Raw genomic sequence first — 27,410 nt, forward strand, 5'->3', positions numbered from 1 at the left:
TTTCCTTGACATCCGATAGGAGGGTATTGCACAGGGCAGGTACAACTGCTGAGAAGACTCTCTAAACTCTCTTATCTGGACTAGGCTTTGAATGCACTGCTAATTTGGAATATAGGATAATCTCCAGCATTCTCATGTGTGGAGGAGAGATTGATTACTTCAACTTGTATACAATAAAACAATAGGCAAATTACATTTGCCATGATTTCTATGCGTTCTATGATACCCATATCTATAGGCCTAGGGTGTCAGCAAGCAGAATTCCCAGGTATTTCTATTGTGTTGAACAAACAAGTGTACTATTATTAATACAGCAGAATGAACATCATTTTCATAATTCCATCTACCTGTGCTTACATCATTTAACATTTGACATTACCAATGAAATTGCAATCAGACGCAACCATGAGGATTTGGTAGAATTTGAAGGTTAAGTTTACATAACAGTGGGAAAACACATAAAGCAGGGGTCAGCAAACTTTTTCAGCAGGGGGCCGGTCCACTGTCCCTCAGACCTTGTGGGGGGCCGGACTATATTTTGGAAAAAAATATGAACGAATTCCTATGCCCCATAAATAACCCAGAGATGCATTTTAAATAAAAGGACACATTCTATTCATGTAAAAACATGCTGATTCCCGGACCGTCCATGGGCCGGATTTAGAAGGCGATTGGGCCGCATCCGGCCCCCGGGCCTTAGTTTGGGAACCCCTGACATAAAGGATCCTAGTGAGGTCAGAGGCAGAAAAGAGTAAATAAAATAATAAACAGAAAATTTGATGAAAGTCTTCTCAGATCTTCTGGGGGCTGTAAAGCTTCCGAAACAGTCCATCTCTAGCACGTTCAAACTTCTTCCATATCATCACTTCCCATAAATTGTCATGCATTGTGAGGATGCAGCATCAGCATGTGAAATGTTTGAGGTCTCTCAGGCAGGTTGCATGTACAGTGGAGTAATAGTTGCATAGGCTGTTGTTTCTATATTTCGGGATGGTGATGGCTTGGAAATTGAAAACAAACAAACAAAAACAGTTACCTACTGATACTGGCTTTTTGGCAGAAGTAATTTGGGGCCAATTGTTGTTATGGCAAGAAAAGAACTTCTCACCTACCCAAACTGTCCTAATGCAGAATATCTGGTATATATTTGTAGTTTTACACAGTATTCTAGGGTCCTTGGTACATACTGTAAGTGGACCCAGAGGGGGTATGAGTGGGGCAGGCTACAATAGTCCACTTCCTTGGGTAATACCAGGCTTGTCGGAGGCCCAGGGAGGGAGTTTTGTTAGAATAAAGTTCTTAGCATAACAGTGTAAGTCCAGCAGGCCCCTGGTGCCCTCCCCACCCCGGCCAGCTTAGCCCTTTAAGTCCTGCTGCAAGTGTACCGGACAGCCCCCTGCCCCTGAACAGCCCTGGGTAATGCACTATATAAACAAGTCAGAGTCAGAATTGAATATGTTCTATTGTACTAAGACTGATCACTCCAGATTTGGCTGAGACATTTTACTCACCACTGTTTGGTGGAGTCCCATAAGTGCGGCATCTGAAGATAAATTCACAGTTAGTCTAGTCACACAGTACAACTTCAAGGATGTGTATAAGTATGTGTACTTATGTGTATGTGTATGATCGTAACATGTAATCAACCTTTTAGGAATGGTTCATCCCTGATCATCAGGCTCTTTCTTGAAGCTATCATTTACTTCAAAGACAACAATGCCCATGCAGCTCCTCAAGGGCCATTGCCATCACTGACACCTCCTGTCAGTCCTGCCAGTATTGAGCTTCTCCAGGGAAAGGTGTCTGAGAATCAGTCAGCACTGAAACAAACATACCTCACAGGCCCCACTCACTCACCAAAGTGCCAATTTGCTTTTCCAGAGCAGAAACACCTCTCGTTTGCTATGTCAAGACTTGTTTCTGCCCTACTCTTCAAAAGGAAGACGCAGGGTGTGTGTAGCTCCTTGGATCAATGTCTCAGCCCACACTTAGCCATACAGTTCACCTGCTGTACCTTTACTCTTGCTTTGCCTGGGTATCACCCAGATTTATGCATTAAAGGGTTTGACAGAAACAGAAAGTTTGAGTTCTTCATCCAACAGTGAGGGTCAGAGTGGACAGGCATGTTGGCTGGGTCTTATGACAGTTATAATCCAACAGTGTTTGGACAGTTCTTCTTTTTTAAAAAATAAGGGAAATGTTTAAAGTATAATCTTCTAAGCTTTGTGTATAGGTTTTTACATTAGTTGAACATTTAAAGATCACTTGTAATAACATGACTATGGTTTTAAAAATGGATAGGTAAGAGTATAAGATTTTGTGGACGTGTATAAATCAGTATCGGGACGCAGGTGGCGCTGTGGGTTAAACCACAGAGCCTAGGGCTTGCCGATCAGAAGGTCGGCATTTCAAATCCCTGTGAAGGGGTGAGCTCCCGTTGCTCAGTCCCAGCTCCTGCCAACCTAGCAGTTCGAAAGCATGTCAAAGTGCAAGTAGATAAATAGGAACCGCTACAGCGGGAAGCTAAACGGCGTTTCCGTGTGCTGCTCTGGTTCGCCAGAAGCAGCTTTGTCATGACCTGGAAGCTGTACGCTGGCTCCCTCGGCCAATAACGCAAGATGAGTGCCGCAACCCCAGAGTTGGTCACGACTGGACCTAATGGTCAGGGGTCCCTTTACCTTTACCTTTTATAAATAAGTGTAAAATAATGGAACCAGGAGGGGGAATTGGAAGGAAGTCAATTAAGGTGTATGATTTTGATTGTGATATTTTGGTTTTTATTATTATAAAGTGAATAAATTGTATCAACAACAACAAAAGACAGTGTCTGGACGGCTGAGCTATCCTGAGAATGCATCTAACTAAGAGGTCAGGGAGGCAACAGAAACAGTTGTATACTATAGGCCTGCAAAAATAGCTCTCTGGAAATCAGTATCGCATTCAAAACCAGCCATTCTGGTAAGGCTACATTGAGAGAAGCCTTCCAAAACAGCTATGTGGTTGTCAGTGCTTGTTGAATGTGTCAGTCATGTGGGTGAGGAACCACAGTGAGAGCAATCTCTCCCACAGCCCACGACTTCTATAAATAAACCCATTCTACCAAATAATGTGTTACAATTTTTGTAGGCAGGTGTGAACCAGAAGCTTCACTGATTTACAAACAACTGCGGAGAGATAAGGGTTTACATAAGGGTTTACACCTGAGCTCATTGGAATGTAGCTGCAAAAAGAAAAAGAAAAACCACTGTGGCACTGTGGTCTAAACCACTGAGCTTGCCGATTGGAAGGTCGGCGGTTTGAATCCCCACGACAGGGTGAGCTCCTGTTGCTCAGTCCCATCTCCTGCCAACCTTTGACATTCAAAAGCACATCAAAGTGCAAGTAGATGAATAGGTACTGCTCCAGCAGGAAGGTAAACGGCGTTTTCGTGCACTGCTCTGCTTTCACCAGAAGCGAATTAGTCATGCTGGCCACATGGCCCTGAAAAACTGTCTGCGGACAAACATTGCCTCCCTCGGCCAGTAAAGCAGATGAGCACCACAACCCCAGAATTGTTCACGACTGGACTTAACTGTCAGGGGTCCTTTACCCTTTTTTTACCTTTCATTAGGTTTGGAGAGTAAAATAGTATTTAAAAACTTAATTAAATTTGTGGTTTTCATGTTCCAGAATATAATATTTGTATCCTAAAACTAAATTATGCCTTTCTCGCAGAAACCTCCAAGGCATTGTACAGCAATACTAAAAAGTTACAGCTGAATTCAAAGTTCTTAGTCCTTCATTTTATATATTTCAAACACATGATTAGGTGAAGCACATAACTCTCTTCCTAGTTTTTCAGCGGAAACATGCATATACTTGTTTTTAGAGCATTTTTCCACAGTCACAAAGTCTTAACTATTTAGACCAAAAAAGATAAAGCTGCTAAACATTATGCAGTTCATCTGATTGCATGCTAGACTTTGTGGTTTTCATGCCCTCACTCCAAAAGGAGAAAAGAATTATCTTACACTGAACTTCTTCAGAGGGCAGGTTTCTGCTGTTGTCCTTGACTGCAGTTCCTTCCCTAAGAAAAGCAAGAGACAAATGCATTTGTGATGCTGCATATTTACTGGTTCTGCAGGCAGAAAGCCTTTTCTGAGAAGGATGAGATCTGCAGGAGATCTACAAAATGCAGGAGATCTGAATTTTTAAACTTGGTTTGAAGTAATCATGAGAAGCTTCAAATCTGATAAGAGCAGAAGCTTCACTATAAGTGTTTAGGCAACAGCAGAAGGCTCTTGTTAGTTCATTCATGTATTTTCTTCCCCTGTACCACGTCTCTGATCTAAATCCCTCCCTCATGCTGCTATTTGTCCAACAGTGGCAGTGGGGAGTTGCAGCAACCTAGCCAGAAAACAGCTTAGGAGAAAGTGTAAAAAACAAGAAACAAAAAATCCCCACACATACTCAACAATAGGGCTGAACAAAGAACAAAGTGCATGAAAAAAGATTGTTTTGCTATGTTACAATGACCTTGTTTTTGGAATGCTTGAAATATATTCCCGTTTTCTTTCTTTCTAAGCTTTCTAAGCTTTGAGCAAAAAAAATTATGTGTGGAAAAGTGGCATACAAATAAAGTGAACAAAGAAATGAAAATCTTACACATAATCAAAAGGAATGTGCTCAGTGTTGGCTCTGTCCTGCCTTGAATATCTCTGATGACACAGCACTAAAACAAAAAAGAAGAGAGGCAAAGAAGCTGTCATAAATGAGGGCTGACATATGTGTGGAATTTCCTGAACATTACTGGGATTTCAAATGCAGAATTAACGTCCGGGTGGAATTTCTAAAAGGTGGTGTTTTTCCTGGATCTTAGGCAAGTCAATCAAAAAATTGCTGTGTGTGTGTGTGTGTGCGTATTTGTAAAGGCAGGGGGCAGTTCACATGAAGGAAGAGTGACAGTTGAAACCACTCCTCAAAATGCACAGTCCTCCGAATGGATGCAAACTATTTTCCCTATTAGAATTCAGTTTTGTACTTTCTTTTTGCTAATATATGCATGCTTGTACACAATTTCTCTCATACCCATGCACATGTGTGCGTGTGTGCGCACACACCACACACGCACACACACAAATGCACACACATAGAAAATGAGTTACAGGTAGGTAGCCGTGTTGGTCTGCCGTTGTCGAAACAAAATAAAATAAGTTCCTTCCAGTAGCACCTTTGTTGTTGTTTAGTCGTTTAGTCGTGTCCGACTCTTCGTGACCCCATGGACCATAGCACGCCAGGCACTCCTGTCTTGCACTGCCTCCCGCAGTTTGGTCAAACTCATGTTCGTAGCTTCGAGAACACTGTCCAACCATCTCGTCCTCTGTCGTCCCCTTCTCCTAGTGCCCTCCATCTTTCCCAACATCAGGGTCTTTTCCAAGGATTCTTCTCTTCTCATGAGGTGGCCAAAGTATTGGAGCCTCAGCTTCACGATCTGTCCTTCCAGGGAGCACTCAGGGCTGATTTCCTTAAGAATGGATAGGTTTGATCTTCTAGCAGTCCATGGGACTCTCAAGAGTCTCCTCCAGCACCATAATTCAAAAGCATCAATTCTTCGACGATCAGCCTTCTTTATGGTCCAGCTCTCACTTCCATACATCACTACTGGGAAAACCATAGCTTTAACTATACGGACCTTTGTCGGCAAAGTGATGTCTCTGCTTTTTAAGATGCTGTCTAGGTTTGTCATTGCTTTTCTCCCAAGAAGCAGGCGTCTTTTAATTTCGTGACTGCTGTCACCATCTGCAGTGATCAAGGAGCCCAAGAAAGTAAAATCTCTCACTGCCTCCATTTCTTCCCCTTCTATTTGCCAGGAGGTGATGGGACCAGTGGCCATGATCTTGGTTTTTTTGATGTTGAGCTTCAGACCATATTTTGCGCTCTCCTCTTTCACCCTCATTAAAAGGTTCTTTAATTCCTCCTCGCTTTCTGCCATCAAGGTTGTGTCATCTGCATATCTGAGGTTGTTGATATTTCTTCCGGCAATCTTAATTCCGGCTTGGGATTCATCTAGTCCAGCCTTTCGCATGATGAATTCTGCATATAAGTTAAATAAGCAGGGAGACAATATACAACCTTGTCGTACTCCTTTCCCAATTTTGAACCAATCAGTTGTTCCATATCCAGTTCTAACTGTAGCTTCTTGTCCCACATAGAGATTTCTCAGGAGACAGATGAGGTGATCAGGCACTCCCATTTCTTTAAGAACTTGCCATAGTTTGCTGTGGTCGACACAGTCGAAGGCTTTTGCATAGTCAATGAAGCAGAAGTAGACGTTTTTCTGGAACTCTCTAGCTTTCTCCATAATCCAGCGCATGTTTGCTATTTGGTCTCTGGTTCCTCTGCCCTTTCGAAATCCAGCTTGCACTTCTGGGAGTTCTCGGTCCACATACTGCCTAAGCCTGCCTTGTAGAATTTTAAGCATAACCTTGCTAGCGTGTGAAATGAGCGCAATTGTGCGGTAGTTGGAGCATTCTTTGGCACTGCCCTTCTTTGGAATTGGGATGTAGACTGATCTTCTCCAATCCTCTGGCCATTGCTGAGTTTTCCAAACTTGCTGGCATATTGGGTGTAGCACCTTAACAGCATCATCTTTTAAAATTTTAAATAGTTCAGCTGGAATATCATCACTTCCACTGGCCTTGTTATTAGCAGTGCTTTCTAAGGCCCATTTGACTTCACTCTCCAAGATGTCTGGCTCAAGGTCAGCAACCACACTACCTGGGGTGTACGAGACCTCCATATCTTTCTGGTATAATTCCTCTGTGTATTCCTGCCACCTCTTCTTGATGTCTTCTGCTTCTGTTAGGTCCTTACCACTTTTGTCCTTGATTATGGTAATCTTTGTACGAAATGTTCCTTTCATATCTCCAATTTTCTTGAACAGATCTCTGGTTTTCCCCATTCTATTGTTTTCCTCTATTTCTTTGCATTGCTCATTTAAGAAGACCCTCTTGTCTCTCCTTGCTGTTTTTTGGAAATCTGCATTCAGTTTCCTGTATCTTTCCCTATCTCCCTTGCATTTTGCTTGCCTCCTCTCCTCCGCTATTTGTAAGGCCTCATTGGATAGCCATTTTGCTTTCTTGCATTTCCTTTTCCTTGGGATGGTTTTCGTTGCTGCCTCCTGTATAATGTTACGAGCCTCCATCCATAGTTCTTCAGGCACTCTGTCCACCAAATCTAAATCCTTAAACCTGTTCCTCACTTCCACTGTGTATTCATAAGGGATTTGATTCAGATTGTATCTTACTGGCCCAGTGCTTTTTCCTACTTTCTTCAGTTTAAGCTGGAATTTTGCTATAAGAAGCTGATGATCTGAGTTACAGTCAGCTCCAGGTCTTGTTTTTGCTGACTGTATAGAGCTTCTCCATCTTTGGCTGCAGAGAATATAATCAATCTGATTTCGATGCTGCCCATTTGGTGATATCCATGTGTAGAGTCGTCTCTTGTGTTGTTGGAAGAGAGTGTTTGTGATGACCAGCTTGTTCTCTTGACAGAACTCTATTAGCCTTTGCCCTGCTTCATTTTGAACTCCAAGGCCAAACTTGCCAGTTGTTCCTTTTATCTCTTGATTCCCTACTTTAGCATTCCAATCCCCTGTAATGAGAAGAACATCCTTCTTTGGTGTCATTTCTAGAAGTTGTTGTAGGTCTTCATAGAATTGGTCAATTTCACTTTCTTCAGCACCGGTAGTTGGTGCATAAACTTGGATTACTGTGATGTTAAAAGGTCTGCCTTGGATTCGTATCGAGATCATTCTGTCATTTTTGAGATTGCATCCCATTACAGCTTTTGCCACTCTTTTGTTGACTATGAGGGCCACTCCATTTCTGCTACAGGATTCTTGCCCACAGTAGTAGATATGATAGTCACCCGAACTGAATTCGCCCATTCCCTTCCATTTTAGTTCACTGATGCCCAGGATGTCGATATTTATTCTTGTCATCTCATTTTTGACCACATCCAGCTTACCTCCACTCATGGTTCTTACATTCCAGGTTCCTATGCAATATTTTTCTTTACAGCATCGGACTTTCCTTTCGCTTCCAGGCATATCCGCAACTGAGCATCCTTTCGGCTTTGGCCCAGCCGCTTCATCAGCTCTGAATCTACTTGTACTTGTCCTCCGCTCTTCCTCAGTAGCATGTTGGACGCCTTCCGACCTGAGGGGCTCATCTTCCAGCGTCATAACTTTTATATGCCTGTTGTCTTTGTCCATGGAGTTTTCTTGGCAGGGATACTGGAGTGGCTTGCCAGTTCCTTCTCCAGGTGGATCACGTTTAGTCAAAACTCTCCACTATGACCTGTCCATCTTGGGTGGCCCTGCATGGCATAGCTCATAGCTTCTCTGAGTTATTCAAGCCCCTTCGCCACGACAAGGCATTGATCCATGAAGCACCTTAGAGACCAACTAAGTTTGTCATTGGTGTGTACTTTCGTGTGCATGCACACTTCTTCAGATACACTGCAACAGAAGTCACCAGACCCTTATGTATCATGAGAGGGTGGGGAGGGGTATTACTCAGAAGGGTGGTGGGAACGGGTGATTGGCTGATAGGTGTGGTAAAGCTGTGGACAACTGTTAATGACTGCAATTGGTCTTACGGGAAAAAGCAAGGGGTGAGATGGCTAGAAATAGCTTTATCATGTATAATGAGATAAGAATCCAATGTCTCTGTTCAGACCAGGTCGCTCCATGGTTTTAAGTTTGGTAATAAGTTGCAATTCTTTCCAGTCTATTTCTGAAATTCTTTTGTAATAAGACAGCTACTTTGAGATCTTGTATAGAATGCCCTGGGAGACTGAAGTGTTCTCCTACTGGTTTCTCTGTCTTGTGATTCCTGATGTCAGATTTATGTAGAAAGTAAGGACAAACTCTATGATTCTGTGATTTTTGGTTGGAGACTTGCTTTGCAAGTGTGTGTTTTGAAAGAAAACTGAGTTTCAGTTCACATGTTGTTCCTGTAAGTGTGAATTAGGTAAGGTCACTTCAAATGGGAACAGAATTTATTCCTCACCCCTACACAATTATCAGATTTGCTGATACTTGAAAAATCAACACTTTTCATGGTAGATTATTATTCATGGTAGATTATCATTGCTTCAGGTTACCATCACTCACAAGCTGGTCATCACAAACACTCTCTTCCAACAACACAAGAGACGACTCTACACATGGATATCACCAAATGGGCAGCATCGAAATCAGATTGATTATATTCTCTGCAGCCAAAGATGGAGAAGCTCTATACAGTCAGCAAAAACAAGACCTGGAGCTGACTGTAACTCAGATCATCAGCTTCTTATAGCAAAATTCCAGCTTAAACTGAAGAAAGTAGGAAAAACCACTGGGCCAGTAAGATACAATCTGAATCAAATCCCTTATGAATACACAGTGGAAGTGAGGAACAGGTTTAAGGATTTAGATTTGGTGGACAGAGTGCCTGAAGAACTATGGATGGAGGCTCGTAACATTATACAGGAGGCAGCAACGAAAACCATCCCAAGGAAAAGGAAATGCAAGAAAGCAAAATGGCTATCCAACGAGGCCTTACAAATAGCGGAGGAGAGGAGGCAAGCAAAATGCAAGGGAGATAGGGAAAGATACAGGAAACTGAATGCAGATTTCCAAAAAACAGCAAGGAGAGACAAGAGGGTCTTCTTAAATGAGCAATGCAAAGAAATAGAGGAAAACAATAGAATGGGGAAAACCAGAGATCTGTTCAAGAAAATTGGAGATATGAAAGGAACATTTCGTACAAAGATTACCATAATCAAGGACAAAAGTGGTAAGGACCTAACAGAAGCAGAAGACATCAAGAAGAGGTGGCAAGAATACACAGAGGAATTATACCAGAAAGATATGGAGGTCTCGTACACCCCAGGTAGTGTGGTTGCTGACCTTGAGCCAGAAATCTTGGAGAGTGAAGTCAACTGGGCCTTAGAAAGCATTGCTAATAACAAGGCCAGTGGAAGTGATGATATTCCAGCTGAACTATTTAAAATTTTAAAAGATGATGCTGTTAAGGTGCTACACCCAATATGCCAGCAAGTTTGGAAAACTCAGCAATGGCCAGAGGATTGGAGAAGATCAGTCTACATCCCAATTCCAAAGAAGGGCAGTGCCAAAGAATGCTCCAACTACCGCACAATTGCGCTCATTTCACACGCTAGCAAGGTTATGCTTAAAATTCTACAAGGCAGGCTTAGGCAGTATGTGGACCGAGAACTCCCAGAAGTGCAAGCTGGATTTCGAAAGGGCAGAGGAACCAGAGACCAAATAGCAAACATGCGCTGGATTATGGAGAAAGCTAGAGAGTTCCAGAAAAACGTCTACTTCTGCTTCATTGACTATGCAAAAGCCTTTGACTGTGTCGACCACAGCAAACTATGGCAAGTTCTTAAAGAAATGGGAGTGCCTGATCACCTCATCTGTCTCCTGAGAAATCTCTATGTGGGACAAGAAGCTACAGTTAGAACTGGATATGGAACAACTGATTGGTTCAAAATTGGGAAAGGAGTACGACAAGGTTGTATATTGTCTCCCTGCTTATTTAACTTATATGCAGAATTCATCATGCGAAAGGCTGGACTAGATGAATCCCAAGCCGGAATTAAGATTGCCGGAAGAAATATCAACAACCTCAGATATGCAGATGACACAACCTTGATGGCAGAAAGCGAGGAGGAATTAAAGAACCTTTTAATGAGGGTGAAAGAGGAGAGCGCAAAATATGGTCTGAAGCTCAACATCAAAAAAACCAAGATCATGGCCACTGGTCCAATCACCTCCTGGCAAATAGAAGGGGAAGAAATGGAGGCAGTGAGAGATTTTACTTTCTTGGGCTCCTTGATCACTGCAGATGGTGACAGCAGTCACGAAATTAAAAGACGCCTGCTTCTTGGGAGAAAAGCAATGACAAACCTAGACAGCATCTTAAAAAGCAGAGACATCACTTTGCCGACAAAGGTCCGTATAGTTAAAGCTATGGTTTTCCCAGTAGTGATGTATGGAAGTGAGAGCTGGACCATAAAGAAGGCTGATCGTCGAAGAATTGATGCTTTTGAATTATGGTGCTGGAGGAGACTCTTGAGAGTCCCATGGACTGCTAGAAGATCAAACCTATCCATTCTTAAGGAAATCAGCCCTGAGTGCTCCCTGGAAGGACAGATCGTGAAGCTGAGGCTCCAATACTTTGGCCACCTCATGAGAAGAGAAGAATCCTTGGAAAAGACCCTGATGTTGGGAAAGATTGAGGGCACTAGGAGAAGGGGACGACAGAGGACAAGATGGTTGGACAGTGTTCTCGAAGCTACGAACATGAGTTTGACCAAACTGCGGGAGGCAGTGCAAGACAGGAGTGCCTGGCGTGCTCTGGTCCATGGGGTCACGAAGAGTCGGACACGACTAAACGACTAAACAACAACAACAACCATCACTCACCTTTCTTGACCAAAAGGTACATCAAAGGTACCAACACCAGAATGGTACCACCCACAGCTCCATATATTATTTTCCAATTTGGCCCTGCCAAAAAAAAAGAAAAGTGATCTGAATTAGATCAAAAAAGGAAAAAAAAGAGTCTTTGGACCTAACGGCCAGGGGTCCCTTTACCTTTACCTTTAAATCAGGCTAGGATTTCCATATGTCCAAAAAATTCTGAACATGCAAGGAGATCGGATAAAAAAAGCATCCCAGGGAAAAGTTTTTGAATTGGAATCATAATAACCTGGGCAGCTCTTGGAGAAACCGGTTTTTTAAATTTGTTTGTTTGTTTTTTGCGGGGAGGTTGGGGTGTCAGGAATTTTACTTTTTGAAATATGGCAAGTCTAAATCAGGCAGTACTACTCCCTGAGATCCTTTGAATAAATAAACTATTTAGCCATTTTTCTCTGTATACTGAACTGTCTCGATTGATGGCAATCATTGGTCAAAAAAGAAGAAAAAATTCAGACATTGACATCAAGAGTGCTATCAAACTTTCTACACTGGAAAAAAAGATTTTGTTAATGTGGTCTCAGGGTATTAATGGTCTGTGTTGGGAAATGATGGGAAATGTTTTCTTTTCGTGGTTGTGTTTGAGTATAAATTGCATTATTTTGTTTCTGTGTTAAGATTTGAAAGGGCATACAAAAACAAACAATCAAATATTTTACTCACTAATGTTACTTACTTCACAGTGGAATCATAATTACCAGGGCAGGGAAAAACATGGACAATCAGAAAAGCATGGCTCATCAACCCATCAAGAACAACAAGTCTCTCATAAATGTGCTCTATCAAGTCAGTGGTGCCAAACTGAACTGTGGATCAGAATAAAACTCCTGATTGGGTCACACACTTCTCTGGATTTTGTAATGTGGTTTTGCCACTAAAGGAGCCCACAAAAATATATATTTTAATATAGCATGTGTATTTTATTTGGAAATGCATTGAAAAGCACTGATAAAATGCATATTTTGAGGAATGCATACAAAATGTGTACATTAATGTATATATTAATGTGCATCATAACAATGGGTGTGATTTGAACTAAAAATCAATAGTTGCGACTAAGAGCCATTCATTTCAATGGGTCTACTCAAAGTATAACTGAGCTGGATGGAAGAACACATGTAACCTTTCATGCACTCTTTAGAAAAGCATGGTGTGCCAAAAGAAATGAAACAGGATGGACTTAGGCTGATCTAAGCCCCATCTGTAGAGGCTAGAATACCTTTGATAAATTGCCTGATAAAATTGCCTCTTTTTAATACACCATTAAACAGCGTTCCTGGAGAAGTGTTGTCATCTGCATGCTATTGGTCAGAGCCTCCAACATCTGTTGTATAGGTGCAAAACAGCACCTATTGTCATTTAGATAGATAGATAGATGATAGATAGATAGATAGATAGATAGATAGATAGATAGATAGATAGATAGATGATAGATAGATGAATGTGCTCCAGGAAAATCTGAACATCCTCTGTGGCTATGATTGACTGGAAATAGAAACCAAATGGGTGGGGAATTAAATGGACTGTGCTGAAATATGGCATGGCTGGCTAGCTGGAACTCTAAACAGGACTATCCCACCATGCCACATTCTCTTATAGGTCCCTTCCTAGTCTGATCCTTTATACAACCTTACCTGACTGGAAAACCAGATTCCGAGCAACACTGAGGGCAGATGTCTTCACTTGGTTCTTTGCATCCTTCTGCTGGTAACCGCAGGAATATTGGCCAGCATTCTTCAGCGATGCATAGATGATGTATTGAGCATTTTGAGATGTTGCTTTCTTGGATGAAACAGGAGCCCCATCTTTACAGAAAAAAAATCCGGTTAGCACAACCTCTGATGGAGCCACACATAGTGCTGCGATAATTTCCCCTTCAGCAACCAAAGTTTTGTTCAAGAATAAATCAGGAGCAGGAAGTTCACCTAGAGAATGAACAAACGAACGAACGGAAGAAATAAAGAAAGAGCATAAATGAATACAGAGAGTAAGTGAAAATGTAGTTGCAATAGAGAGTGAACATTTGAGTAATCGTGTGGAATTAGATTCAGGTAGGTAGCCGTGTTGGTCTGACACACTTGAAATATATAAAAATATATTTAAAAAATTGGAATTAGATTGCATGTGGAATTAGATTGCTTTATCACCATTATTTTATCTTACTGTATTGCTTTTTAGCACTTTTTTCATGATTGTTTATTGTATAATGCTTTTAATTATTTCTTTTTGGGGAAAGTGGCATCCAAGTGTCCTACTCTGTTTTATTTATTTAAAGCATTTTAATGCCACCTCAATTTTTGCTTAGAAATTTGAGGTTGTAAACTCTCAATTTAATTTTTGATGATGAAACAAAACAGCCCTGACCTTCTTTGATAATGAACATTTAGCATTCAACATTTGGTTTGAGCAGAGGAACGTGCGCACAAACACACACACACACACACACCATTCTCTGCAATCCTGTACACACTAGTATACACAGACCTGCACAGTCTCGAACTCACCTGCAGAAGTGCAAAGCTCTGAATCTTTGTCATCACCCAAACACCAGTGATTTGCAAGCAGAGAACCTGCAATAACATCCATGCAATATCTTTATAATATGTTTTAACAAGTAAACACAAGCGCAGAGCAGTGTTTTAGTAATTCTCCTGACCTGCTATTTTTGCTGCAGGCTTTTGGGACTGGCTTTACTGTTTTCTAGCATCCCTGGTAATTTCTAATTATGCAAATAATACACATATAGATGAGAGTCAATGTAAAGCCATATAATTGCCAAGTTTCCTATATGCCAGAACACCTCCTATTCTGGTGCAGTTCTTTTTTTCTGGGTGCAAAGGGGTGCAAAAGCACGTGCAAATGCAGAGCTGAGGAGAAACCAATAAAATGGTATTTTCCAATGTGTTTCACGCTGTTTCTTCTACCAGCACTTCTTTAATTTGTACATTTACATTACGGTGTGTAACCCAGTCATGATGTGTAACCCAGTGATGATATTCCAGCTGAACTATTTAAAATTTTAAAAGGTGATGCTGTTAAGGTGCTACATCCAATATGCCAAAATTAAACGAAAAATGACAAGAACTCGGGCCAAAACGGATAGTTTCAAAAAGGATAATTTCAAAAAGTCTTCACAAAGTTTTATTCAGGATAAATTCCAGTAATCATCAACATCAGGACAAGGCCCTGTTTTGATTATTCTTCATCAGCTAGGTTTCTCAGGTCTAAGTGTACCATGTATGTTTGCCTTGCTAACTCAAATTGGCAAAACTTTGTGAAGACTTTTTGAAATTATCCTTTTTGAAACTATCCGTTTTGGCCCGAGTTCTTGTCATTTTTCGTTTAATTTTGGATTGTCCCAAGAACTCCAATTTCCACTACATCCAATATGCCAGCAAGTTTGGAAAACTCAGCAATGGCCAGAGGATTGGAGAAGATCAGTCTACATCCCAATTCCAAAGAAGGGCAGTGCCAAAGAATGCTCCAACTACCGCACAATTGCGCTCATTTCACACGCTAGCAAGGTTATGCTTAAAATTTTACAAGGCAGGCTTAGGCAGTATGTGGACCGAGAACTCCCAGAAGTGCAAGCTGGATTTCGAAAAGGCAGAGGAACCAGAGACCAAATAGCAAACATGCGCTGCATTATGGAGAAAGCTAGAGAGTTCCAGAAAAACGTCTACTTCTGCTTCATTGACTATGCAAAAGCCTTTGACTGTGTCGACCACAGCAAACTATGGCAAGTTCTTAAAGAAATGGGAGTGCCTGATCACCTCATCTGTCTCCTGAGAAATCTCTATGTGGGACAAGAAGCTACAGTTAGAACTGGATATGGAACAACTGATTGGTTCAAAATTGGGAAAGGAGTACGACAAGGTTGTATATTGTCTCCCTGCTTATTTAACTTATATGCAGAATTCAACATGCAAAAGGCTGGACTAGCTGAATCCCAAACCGGAATTAAGATTGCCGGAAGAAATATCAACAACCTCAGATATGCAGATGACACAACCTTGATGGCAGAAAGTGAGGAGGAATTAAAGAACCTTTTAATGAGGGTGAAAGAGGAGAGCGCAAAATATGGTCTGAAGCTCAACATCAAAAAACAAACAAAAACAAGATCATGGCCACTGGTCCCATCACCTCCTGGCAAATAGAAGGGGAAAAAATGGAGGCAGTGAGAGATTTTACTTTCTTGGGCTCCTTGATCACTGCAGATGGTGACAGCAGTCACGAAATTAAAAGACGCCTGCTTCTTGGGAGAAAAGCAATGACAAACCTAATCAGCATCTTAAAAAGCAGAGACATCACCTTGCCGACAAAGGTCCGTATAGTTAAAGCTATGGTTTTCCCAGTAGTGATGTATGGAAGTGAGAGCTGGACCATAAAGAAGGCTAATCGTCAAAGAATTGATGCTTTTGAATTATGGTGCTGGAGGAGACTCTTGAGAGTCCCATGGACTGCAAGAGGATCAAACCTATCCATTCTGAAGGAAATCATCCCTGAGTGCTCACTAGAAGGACAGATCGTGAAGCTGAGGCTCCAATACTTTGGCCACCTCATGAGAAGAGAAGACTCCCTGGAAAAGACCCTGATGTTGGGAAAGATTGAGGGCACTAGGAGAAGGGGACGACAGAGGACGAGATGGTTGGACAGTGTTCTAGAAGCCACGAACATGAGTTTGACCAAACTGCAGGAGGCAGTGGAAGACAGGAGTGCCTGGCGTGCTATGGTCCATGGGGTCACGAAGAGTCGGACATGACTAAACGACTAAACAACAACAACAATGAGTATTCCTTTTCTCACTGTTTCAGTAAAAGGCCATCTTGAAGCATCTGCTTCTAGTATTCTCAACATTTTTCTATGGTGTTTCTGTTCCTATCCGCCAGATAGCCTTGGAAAGACATTGGTTTCAGGCAATGAGAGAGGATGCAGAATGGGAGCCTGGCTGCCAACTCATTTCCCACTGCCGTTAATTCACAGAATCAGAGAAAAGGAGATGGAAAAGGAAAGCTGTGCTACTTCTGGAATGTTGGGAAATTTCTCCTCCACTAGCTTCTCTGTCCACTAGTAGTATAAGAGGCCATTTGTACATAACTCTCATTACTTAGGAACCTTTTCTAGAATCCTGCTATTTGTCCATAAAGTTATTTACAGGAAATGTCAAAGTTCCTATCACTACACACACACACACACACACACACACACACACACACTCCAAACAGTATCATTTTTAAACAATACATTTTATTAAAGTTTATAAAGAGAAATACAAAGATTATTGTCAAATATCTATTTTTAAAATCAAAAGTAAGACATTAATCCAGAGGGCGGAAAGAAAAGAAGAACGAGGACGAAAGAAAGAAAAAGAAATAATAAAGGAATTAAAAGAGAAAAGTTAAGAAGCTAAAGAATTTCTGATTCTTCATCTGTCGGCTACATTTAAACATCACTCACTTCGTCCACTCCAGTGTATCACCCAATAATGCCACCCTCTATAAACTATTTTCTTCAATCCTCAAATCCAAATGTAATTATTTCATTTTCTTTTCCACGCAAAAAGTCTGTGGGAGGTTTCCAGTCTTTAGTACTGTAAATGTTAACAATGACATTGCTCTGATAAACCATGTCAACTTTGCCATCTCAGCTAATCACATTAATTTTAACAAACACTCCTCTGTTCTTGGTAATGATAAGTCTTTCTATCTTTCGCACACACCCACACACCCCAAGGAAAGCTCTGGTGGGAATTATGGAGTTTACTTTCCCCAGATCTTTCAAGAAGTTGACCATATCCATAAATTCCCCTCCCACTTTCCCAAACTTACAGAGAACCCAGAAGAGATTCATCAGGGCAGAGCAGGAGTTGGCTTGCCAATCTGACGTTGCCACTCTTGACTCTCAAGTCCTTCTACTTCTCTCACAGGTGAGATGGAAATGATCAGTACTTTTGCAGCATGCATGTTTCTGCCCACTCCCCCAGGGCACACCCTCAGATGTGGCTGCAGCTATACATCGAGGATGTATAATTTTTACACCATTGTTTGTCCACTCTTCCCCACTTCTGACTCTCAAGTCCTTCTACTTCTCTCACAGGCGAGATGGAAATCATCACGACTTTTGCAGCATGCATGCTTCTATCCCCTCCCATGGGGAACACCCCCACATGTGGCTGCAGCTGCGACTCAAGGGTGTATAATTTTACACCTTTCCTTCTGGTGAACTATTCAATGTATCTATGACCCTCAGGCACATTCATTTAAAGATAGTATTTGAAGGCCAGAAAGGTAGCTTTTCATCCGTTATCCTGTTTCCCAGCAGCAGAAACCCCTCTGAAAATGAGTAGATTAGTTCACGTGATAGACAGAAGATTCAGACATGAATTCCTGTGAAAAATTCATTCTAGGGAAATAAATAGGAAATCTCCCCTCCCCCTGTCGCCAACAGTATTCCCTCAAGATAAAGTGGATGGGGCTGCATACCAGCAGCCCATGCCCAACACACTCATGCACACAAACCAACCCCTAGGTAACATGGCCTATAAAGAGGGGAGAGTGCCTGAGCTGCATTGTGAGACCTCATGGGCCACGTTTATGCCATGGGGCCTTGATCCCTAGTCCATCAGCTTCTGATGTTGGAATGGAAAGAGCAACAGTTTTGTAAGGCAAGTGATCCTGGTCCTTCCTGCTGTCTGCCTACAAGTTTCATCTTATTACATTACAGTATATCTCAGCAGTGAAGGATTCAGCCATTCTGTTCGTATCCCCATTGAAAGGGGCTCCAGCTTCCTTGGAGATGTGGAAGTGGTAATTTCTGTGAACCTTTAGACTTGTTTTTGTCTTGGGAGGAATGAGGTGTGTAATAAGAACGCCTTTGTAGATGAGAACTATTTAGGAGCCAGGAGGGAAGTTGCCAGAGGCGGGATTGGTTTTACACTGGTTTGGCTGACCAAATTATGGAAGCCCTGTCCACCCATCCTACACCTGGCATCCTCAGCTTGTTTCCAATTTTAACCTTTTAATGTGATTTTTATTATATATTTTTATGTACGATTGTAGTAAACCACTCTGATATTTTTCTATGAATATCAGTATATAATTATTTTTCTAAATAAATAAAGCCAGGCCTTCAATGGAACAATTGGGAGCTTCATGTGCTTCCCCAGTTGTCCCTTTCTAAGAGCAAAGCATGCCTTGCTCAAGGAGAGGGGAGAAGTTTCTCCTTCCCAGTGTAGCACTTTGTAGCCGTGTTGTGCTGTTCCTTTGAGTCCTTAGTTTTGGAGGTTGAAAGGAGTGTCATGAAGTGACTTGCAAAACATGGGGCTACCAACCCTGCTTGCTTTGTGGTTCCCATGTTTGGATAACGTCTGAAGGGATTTTAACAGAATTATGTCATGTGATGGACAGGTGGATTGCCCGGTCCATTTATCAAAGTTAGCTGATGGGGTTAGACCCCAAAAGGTTCCCCACCATGCTCTACCAACTGAGAATCCCCACATAATTGTATTTCTATCTGTGTATCTTTTTCTCTACTCATTTACATAGAATGTGGTCTTTGTAAACACAGCACACACCGCGTGGCTAACATATTATAGAAATACAGCACAATACAAAGCAACACAATAGCTAAACAATTTATTTGGCAGAAATACAAATAATATTTTAAAACATAGGCATGTTAATAATATAAATCCCAGTAGATAAAAGGCTATCCATTGAAGATGTCCATTAATACTATGCAGATACCTTTAGTGTATTGTTTTCAGTACCGACTATAAAAGCTTCTGGCAAGGCAACCAGATGTCATGAACCCAAGCCATTTATTGGAACCTTAAAGGTCAAAACCAGTACTTGACCTGGGCTTAGTAAAATACTGGAAACATTATTGTAAGTGAATAAATGGATGATAGAAGGAGGACAGACAAAGAACAGTCTGGGGACATTTTTTTCTGCAAGTGGGATTTCCTAGTTTCTAGGTCCAGCCAAGGAGCAATTACACTTCTCCATGAAATAGGTGATGATTGGCGCTGAGACCAGGAGAAGAAGCACCAATGAGAAGCGGAGAATCCAAATATAGGGAGGTATTGTCTGACCTGCATTGAATAGAAAAAAACAGAAAGGGTTGGGTGTCTATTCAGATATGACCAGAGGCAGGGAGATAAATCAACAAATATACATTAACAAGTTCCCTATGGTTTGATGCTTGTTGGAAGAATGTACAAGTGTATCATAACACTTTTCCTACTTTGATTATATACTCCTATTGATTCTCTCGATTACTATCAATCAGCCAATCAATCAATTTTTATTGTATATAGCCAAAGGCCTTTACAATTGACAACAGAGAATAAAAGGAAATTTTCATCTAAAATCATACACGTAACCTGTAGCAGTTTGCAACATATAATAAAATAGTAAAAGAAAAACAATCTGCTCAGTTTTCAACTATAGTTATTTCCTGTATACTCCATTCTACCACCCCATGAAGGTGTTTTGGAGAAGGGGAGAACAAGAGAGGAAAAAGTTGACGAGTTGGTGTTCGCGCAAAATGTCCACAGCAAGGTGAAGAGGGAGGCCTTATAATTAACATAGTTTCCATTGTGAAACAAACTATTGAAATACCTGCTGTATAACATATATATTATCTGAGGATTAAAACTCTCATTATTGATTAAAGTTAATCTTACAGTGGGCGTGAATTATCTATCTTGTGGCTGGTTTCTTTGAATTATTCTTTGCCCAGGCAGGCACATTATGTGACCCATGAGAGCAGCAAAATAGTCAGACTGTACAACAATGATGGGAAAAAATCAGGCCAATTCTTTATTGACAGCAGCAGGCAGGGCAAAAGTTGGCATGGCATTGGGTCCCAGGATCAGTTCATCATTCCACAAGCCCCATGTTGATGGAATGGATCCACTGGGTGTGCATCACTCCAAGCCTGTACAACAGGATTCACCCTGTGCTTATTGGGCATGGAATGGGGCATAAAGTGAAATGGTGAAAAGCTTGCACAGATAACAGGAAAACCAGTAAGGAGTGATGCATTTCCCTGACTCTCTGTATAGCCAACTGGCTCTTGATTAATGGCAATCATTTGTCTTTGTCAAAAAAGGAGAGAAATTCAGACATTGACATCAAGAGTGCTATCAAACTTTCTGCAGTAGTAAAAAGATTCTATTAATGCGGTCTCAGGGTATTAATGGTCTCTGTTGGTAAATGATTAAAAAAAAGTTTTCTTTTCGTGGTTGTGTTTGAGTATGAATTGCATTCTTTTGTTTCTGTGCTAAGATTTAAAATGGCATACTAAAACAAACAATAAGATGAATAAATATTTTTACTCACTAAGGCTGCTTACTTACCATTGGAAGCACAATTACCTGGTCAGGAAAAACATGGACAATATCAGAAAAGCATGGCTCATCAACCCATCAAGAACAACAAATGGTAGAGGGCTTCCGGTTGACCGTGCCATCTTTGCTCAGACGGGGGTCCGATCAGCAGAGCGGACCTCTGCGCTTCAGAGGTGGAGGGAATTGCTCCAGCGAAGCAAAACCTCCTTAAAAGCCCCAAATCGAGCTTTTTGGGGACGGATTTTGCCTGGCGGCGCCAAAAGCGGGCTCTCTCCTCCCCGGATCGGCTTTGTTTAAGCCCCCGAGAGCGAGGAGGTGAACCGCGGCGGACAGGCTGACACTGCTGCTCTGAGAGCGCGAAGCTGCGAGTCTGGGAAGTGGAGGCGGCCAATTCTTCCAAGAATAATTAGCAAATGAATAGACTGTGAGTAATTTGGATTGTTTGGAATTTAAATTAAGGCAATTTGGATTTGGGAGAGAGGGGGAAAAGAGGAAGCCACCCCCCCCCCACGGTAACATAAGAGACAGTAAACAGAAACCCGAAGCCGTAAACAGAAGATCTTAACTTAAAAGGATCCCTCAAAGGCATCAAAGAGAATCTCCCCTTTGATGCAGCGTGAAAGAGGAGAGAGACTGTGGTTTATGAGAGGTAAAGACTAAGGAAAACCTTTCTTTTCCCCGGGAGCCGGCAGCCCAGACAACCCAGTGAGTTGATCAGGATTTATAAGTCAATTTTTTCACTTTGTATTTCTGGACTTTGTGGAATTTCTTTTTTGGTTTAAATGTTTGTGAAATGTGAGTTCGAACTTTATTGTTAATAAGACTTGAAGAATGCAGCCAGCTTGTTAAAATGGAGTCGAGAAAATAAACTGTGATCATATTCCACCCCACGTGACAAGTTTTGACCTTGGCAGGATTGAATTATGTCAACAAAAAAGTGTTCCACTGAGTTCCAGCGGTCTGTTTTGACTTTAATGTGGGAAACAAGAATAGAGCTATGTCAAGAGGAGACACGACGGCAAGAGTTACAGCAAAAATTTCAGATGGTGATGGCAGAATATGATTTTTTAGAAGATGAAGTTTTTGACACTGAAAAAGATGAATGTGAGAATGACAGTGATGGTGACTGTGATTTGGAAGGAAAAGATGAAGATGAGGACTGTGATGATTCAACACAAAATGAAGCACACCACGAAAAAAATGATGACTTTACTCTACAAAAAGTTGGATGGAGTGCCCTGCCTTTGAGGGGGGCACGATTGGTATTATTGGAATTCCAGAACGCCCACAGGGAAGAAGGAAAAAATATGCAGAGAAGAGAAGAAATTCAGGGGTCCTGTATGGTGGCCTGGATGGCAAAAGACTGTAAACAGGGGGTGGGGTGAAGGGAAAGTGATGTTGTGATTATAAGGATGGATTAACAGGTTTATAACTGGTCTGCTGATTATGGAATTTGCTGGATTGGGGGGGTGGAGCCGGTAATTGGGGATGTAAGGTTAATTTGAGAATAGTTATAGTTTTAAAGGTGAATGGATTTTGGAAAAATGTGAAAATATGGAGGCTTATAGAGGGAGAAAAATTAGGCACGGGAAGATAAAATGGGAGTTAGATTTTTCAGTGATTTGAATATTAGATGAAAATGTTAATAATTGATTTATAAGTTGTATAAGATACAAAGGTGTATTTTTATAAAGTAAGAAACTGTTGCAGATGATAAAAAAGGGATGAAAACCGGGGAAGGGGGGGGGAGGGGAAGCCCACAAAATATGGTTTTACAATTATGAATGTAAGAAAAAATTTTCTGTTTTGTATTGGTTTTTTTTCTCTTTTTTTGCCTTTTCTTTTTTCTCTTTTTTCCTATTTCTCTTTTTCTCTTTTTTTGGTATGACAATAGATGGTTGGATGGATGGCCTCCTGCGTACTGCCCTGGTTTGCTGGAGCTCCCTGGTGGCAGGGGGGGGGGCTTTGGGGTCAGGGGAGGGGGAGGAGGACAGAAATCCAAGCATAAAATGGACCATCTCCGACTGTTCACATACATGGGATACTTCTGTGGCAGGGGAGGACCCATGTGGGTGGGTAGGAAGGAGGTGGAAAAGGTGTTTATGTATGTACCTTTTTTTCTTTTTTGTATTTTGTAAAATTAATAAAAAGTATGTTTAAAAAAAAAAAAAGAACAACAAATGGTAATTGTGGTCTAGCAAGTTCATGGTGAAAAACTCCCCTGTCGATCGGAAGAAAACTCCTGGTTGATTCACAAACCTCTCTGGATTTTGTAATGTCGATTTGCCACAAAAGTGCCCACAGAAATATGTATTTTAATATATTGTGTATTTTATTAGGAAATGCATTGAAAAGTATTGTAAAAATACATTTTTTGAGGAATGCATACCAATGGTGTCATTTAATGTATCTATAAATGTGCATCATAACAGTGGATTTGTTTCCAACTAAATCATAGGTAGGCCCACTGAAGTCAATGGTTGCGACTAACAAGGATCTATTAATTCCATTGGGACTACTCAAAGTATAACTTAGTTGGATAGAACAACACCTGTAACTTTTCATGCATTCTTTAGCAACGTATGCTGTGCCGGCAGAAATGAAACGGGGTGGACTTGAGCTGATCTAAGTCCCATCCCTAATGGCCAGACACATGAATATTTTTCACAGGTTGTATGTAAACCAATGAAAACACTGTAAGGTTGAATCTCAAAAGCAGACCAGGGAGGACTGAACATGCTCTTTGGCTATGAAATACTGGTGAATTGTGGTGGGGGGGGGGGGAATAGAAACCAAATGGATGGAGAATGAAATTAACTATGCTGGAATGTAGCATGGCTGGCTAGCTGGAACTCTGAACAGGACTATCCCACCATGCAACATTCTCTTGCAGGTCCCTTCCTAGACTGATCATTTATACAACCTTACCTGACTGGACAATCAGATTCTGAGCAACACTGAGGGCAGATGTCTTCCTTTGGTTCTTTGCATCCTTCTGCTGGTAACCACAGGAATATTGGCCAGCATTCTTCGGCAATGCATGAACGATGTATTGAGCATTTTGAGATGTTGCTTTCTTGGATGAAACAGGAGCCCCATCTTTACAGAAAAAAAATCTGGTCAGCATAACCTCTGATGGAGCCACACATAGTACTGCAATAGTTTCCCCTTCAGGAAACAAAGTTGTATTCCAGTATAAATCAGGAGCAGGAAGTTCACCTAGAGAATGAATGAACAGAAGAAATAAAGAAAGAGCATAAATGAATACAGAGAGTAAGTGAAAATGTAGTTGCAATAGAGAGTGAACATTTGAGTAATCATGTGGAATTTGATTGCTTTATCACCTTTATTTTTGTCTTACTGTATTTCTTTTTAAGCACTGTTTTTCCCCCATAACTGTTTGTTGTATACTGTTTGGGGAAAGTGGCAAGCAGTGTTCTATTCTGTTTTATTTATTTAAAGCATTTTAATGCCACATCCATTTTTATTTATACATTTGGGGTTGTAAACTCTCAATTTATTTCTTTAAAATGTATAGAAGATTAATAGTTAGGTGAGCAAAAAGATTTTCTGAGGCAATCCTATTTCAAGTTTCCAATAGGATGAGAATTTTAGGATACAGCAACTCTGAATATTTGCCAGCATTCTTTGACAATGCATAGACTATTTATTGAGCATTTTGGGATATTGTTTTCTGGGTGAAATAAGAGCCCCATCTTTAAAAAAAAAAGAAATTTGGTCAGCACAACTTCTAATGGACATACACATAGTGCGAAGATAATTTTCACTTCAGGAACCAAACTTGCATTTCATAAAAAAAATAAGAGCTGGAAGCTCACAGAAAGGGAGGGAGGGAGGGAGGGAGGGAGGGAGGGAGGGAGGGAGGGAGGGAGGCATAAGTGAATTCAGAGACCAAGTGAAAACTTAATTGCAATGGAGGACGAATATTCGAGCAGTCCTGTGAAAGTACATACTTGTAAATTGCTTTATTGGCATTACAGGTATTTTATTTCTCCTTGCTTTGCTTTCCTAGCACTTCTCTTTGTGATCTTTTATATTGCATCTCAACTTGTTTATTAGTTGTACACACACACACAATCTTGCAGTACTGGTGTGCACAGGCTTGAGTCTCAAACTCACCTGTCGAAGTGCAAAGCTCTGAATCTTTGCCATCACCCAAACACCAGTGATTTGCAAAGAAAGCACCTGCAATGACATTCATGGAATATGTTAACACTATGTTTTAACATGAAATAAAAAGGGCAGAGCAATGATTTAAGAATTCTCCTAACCTACTCTTTTTACTTCAGGTTTTTTGGAGTGGCTTAAGACAGGAGTGCCTGGCGTGCTCTGGTCTATGGGGTCACGAAGAGTCGGACACGACTAAATGACTAAACAACAACAAAGTGTTTTCTAACAATCCCTGGAAATTTCTAATAACCATATTTGTGAATTCCCTTCCCAGTTTCCCAAACTTACAGAGAATCCAGAAGAGATTCATCAGGGCAGAGCAGGAATTGGCTTGCCAATCTGACGTTGCCACTCTTGACTCTCAAGTCCTTCTACTTCTCTCACAGGCGAGATGGAAATGATCAGTACTTTTGCAGCATGCATGTTTCTGTCCCCTCCCCCAGGGCACACCCTCAGATGTGGCTGCAGCTACAAGTCAACGATGTATAATTTTTACACCATTCCTTCTGGTGAACTGTTCAATGTACCTCTGACCCTCAGGCACATTCACTTAGAGAATATGTGATGGCCAGAAAGGCAGCTTTTCATCCATTATCCCATTTAACACCCCCCCCCCCCGAAACCTCTCTGAAAATTAGTTCACATGATAGAGAGAAGATTCAGACATTAATCATGGTTGAAAATTCCTTCTAAGGATATAAATAGGAAACATTTTTCCAGGATAAAATGAATGGGGCTGCACCCCAGCAGCGAATGCCCATGCACACAAACCACCCCCATGTAGCCTGGCCACCCCCATGGTCTATAAAAATTGCATTGAGAGACCTCATGGGCCAGGTGTATGCCACAGGCCTCGATCCCTATTCTAGCAGTTTCTACTGTAAAACTGGGTAGAGCAAGTCCGCTCACCCTTTTGGCATGGCAGCATTGCGGGACAGCAGTGGCTTCACTAAGGCCTCAACGAGGGAATTGTGACATCAGTGCCCCATCCAAATAGGTGGCGGAGGCATAAGCTCTCACCACCTATCAAGAGCTGAATCCTGGCCTGCACCCCAAATAGGCAAATGGTGATGCAGGCTTGGACATGGGCTGGGCCAGGGGGGCAGAACCGATGGAGAAGGAAGGCTTCCCTTGGGTCCGGACCCTGGCCATTTAAACAGCCCTCACCTCGGGCCCTATCTGCTTTTAAATTGTCGGGTTCTATCTGCCCTTTTTCACTTTGTGAGCATGGCCGCACCTTCAACCCCCTCCCCACCCCCACCGAGATCATTGCTGCTTGTTTCAACTTGACTCACCGGAGCAAAACCACACCTGAGCTGAAATAACTTTAAGCTGAACCAATTGCGAAGTCATTAGCTGCAAGGGTTTTGAGCTCCAGCTCTGCCCGGCCTGCCGAAGTGATGTTCAGTGGTGTGGAGAGTGGCAGAAGTGGCACGAGCATAATTATTTTGGCCAAGGAGCAGCAGCAGCGTGATCATCCTCAGCTAGTGAAGTCTCCATTGCACCATCTTTGATTGTCCAGCCCGTGGGATCGGCTGGCAGGAGTGGTGCTACTTGCCTTATCGAAGCAGGTGATTGGCGGGAAACAAGAAATGAGAACAAAGCGTCCTGCCATTGGTCAGTGCCTTTTTAGATTCAAATTGATTGCTGCCTCGTCGACCACAATGGAACTCGGGAGGCTGAATTCCTTTTTGCGGGTGAGTTGTTGCTGTGTTTCCAAACACAGAGGATCCTGGGAATTTGAGTTCTTCTGCCTTGGGGGGTCACGTGTCTGAGGGTAATTTTCACCAGTTTGAGAGGGTGGTCTTTGTTCTCAGCAGCCTAGATCGCTGCCTATAGACCTTAGATATATAGATAAATAAAGGCACAATCACATCTTTAAACGGGGCTTAGTCTAAGCAGGAATATGGCTTTTTTTTATTTATTTCATTAACGCTGCGTTGCAGAGCGGGTGCTGCCTCCTACAGCCTCCTACAGGCAGAGCCACATATTGCTTGGGAGGCAGGTCCTCTGGGTCAGGCGAGCAGCTGAACAGATTGCTGCCTCGCTGGCTCAGTTAATATTTAAACCACAGTCGCTAGGGTTTTTTATATATAAAAAAACCACATATAATAATATAATACAAAATAAAACAATAAACAAACAAATACAGATAAACAAGGCATTGGGCAATATGTAACTTCTGCTTGCGACATGGTCTCAGTTCCCCTAGGTGCGCCACGTGGGTGGCTCCTTGGCTGCGATTGGCCGTAAACCTATACAGTGGTACCTCTAATTACGAACTTAATTCGTTCTGGAGGTCTATTCTTAACCTGAAACTGTTCTTAACTACAG

At 41.7% G+C, this 27,410-nt stretch overlaps 2 protein-coding genes across 3 annotated transcripts; both read right to left on the reverse strand.

Moving 5' to 3' along the window:
* Positions 1-612: 612 nt before the first annotated feature.
* Positions 613-14,119, reverse strand: LOC148683925 (uncharacterized). The gene is made up of 7 exons (XM_088654658.1): positions 14,038-14,119; positions 13,168-13,458; positions 11,480-11,563; positions 4,645-4,711; positions 4,011-4,066; positions 1,512-1,543; positions 613-1,000 (listed from the first exon to the last, which is right to left on the reverse strand). The coding sequence occupies exons 1-7, from the start codon at positions 14,117-14,119 to the stop codon at positions 929-931; spliced, it is 684 nt and encodes a 227-aa protein (XP_088510784.1). The 3' UTR covers positions 613-928.
* A 5,035-nt stretch (positions 14,120-19,154) lies between these two features.
* On the reverse strand, positions 19,155-25,526 carry LOC148683926 (uncharacterized). 2 transcript variants are annotated; one of them, XM_088656461.1, is made up of 4 exons: positions 25,365-25,526; positions 25,026-25,091; positions 23,814-24,104; positions 19,155-19,625 (listed from the first exon to the last, which is right to left on the reverse strand). In XM_088656461.1, the coding sequence occupies exons 1-4, from the start codon at positions 25,384-25,386 to the stop codon at positions 19,498-19,500; spliced, it is 507 nt and encodes a 168-aa protein (XP_088512587.1). In that variant the 5' UTR covers positions 25,387-25,526; the 3' UTR covers positions 19,155-19,497. The 2 variants fall into 2 exon arrangements, with proteins under 2 accessions (XP_088512587.1, XP_088512589.1); XM_088656463.1 differs by lacking the exon at positions 25,026-25,091 and having other exon boundaries at positions 19,163-19,625; positions 25,365-25,525.
* Positions 25,527-27,410: the final 1,884 nt, after the last annotated feature.

This window comes from Zootoca vivipara, chromosome 12, assembly GCF_965207765.1.
Source record: "Zootoca vivipara chromosome 12, rZooViv2.hap1.1, whole genome shotgun sequence".
NCBI classification, from domain to species: domain Eukaryota; kingdom Metazoa; phylum Chordata; class Lepidosauria; order Squamata; family Lacertidae; genus Zootoca; species Zootoca vivipara.

What these genes read in the sequence shown, in the direction of transcription:
- LOC148683925 (XM_088654658.1), bottom strand. Translation starts at nt 14,119, where the DNA reads ATGGATGTTATTGCAGGTTCTCTGCTTGCAAATCACTGGTGTTTGGGT. An exon ending in GAATCTGGTTTTCCAGTCAG is followed by an intron (nt 11,564 to 13,167) that starts GTAAGGTTGTAT and finishes TTTTTTTGGCAG; the next exon opens with GGCCAAATTGGAAAATAATA. An exon ending in GCCCTCTGAAGAAGTTCAGT is followed by an intron (nt 1,544 to 4,010) that starts GTAAGATAATTC and finishes ATTTATCTTCAG; the next exon opens with ATGCCGCACTTATGGGACTC.
- LOC148683926 (XM_088656461.1), bottom strand. Translation starts at nt 25,386, where the DNA reads ATGAATCTCTTCTGGATTCTCT. An exon ending in GAATCTCTTCTGGATTCTCT is followed by an intron (nt 25,092 to 25,364) that starts GTAAGTTTGGGA and finishes ATGTCATTGCAG; the next exon opens with GTGCTTTCTTTGCAAATCAC. An exon ending in GAATCTGATTGTCCAGTCAG is followed by an intron (nt 19,626 to 23,813) that starts GTAAGGTTGTAT and finishes TATTCAATGCAG; the next exon opens with GTCAGACAATACCTCCCTAT.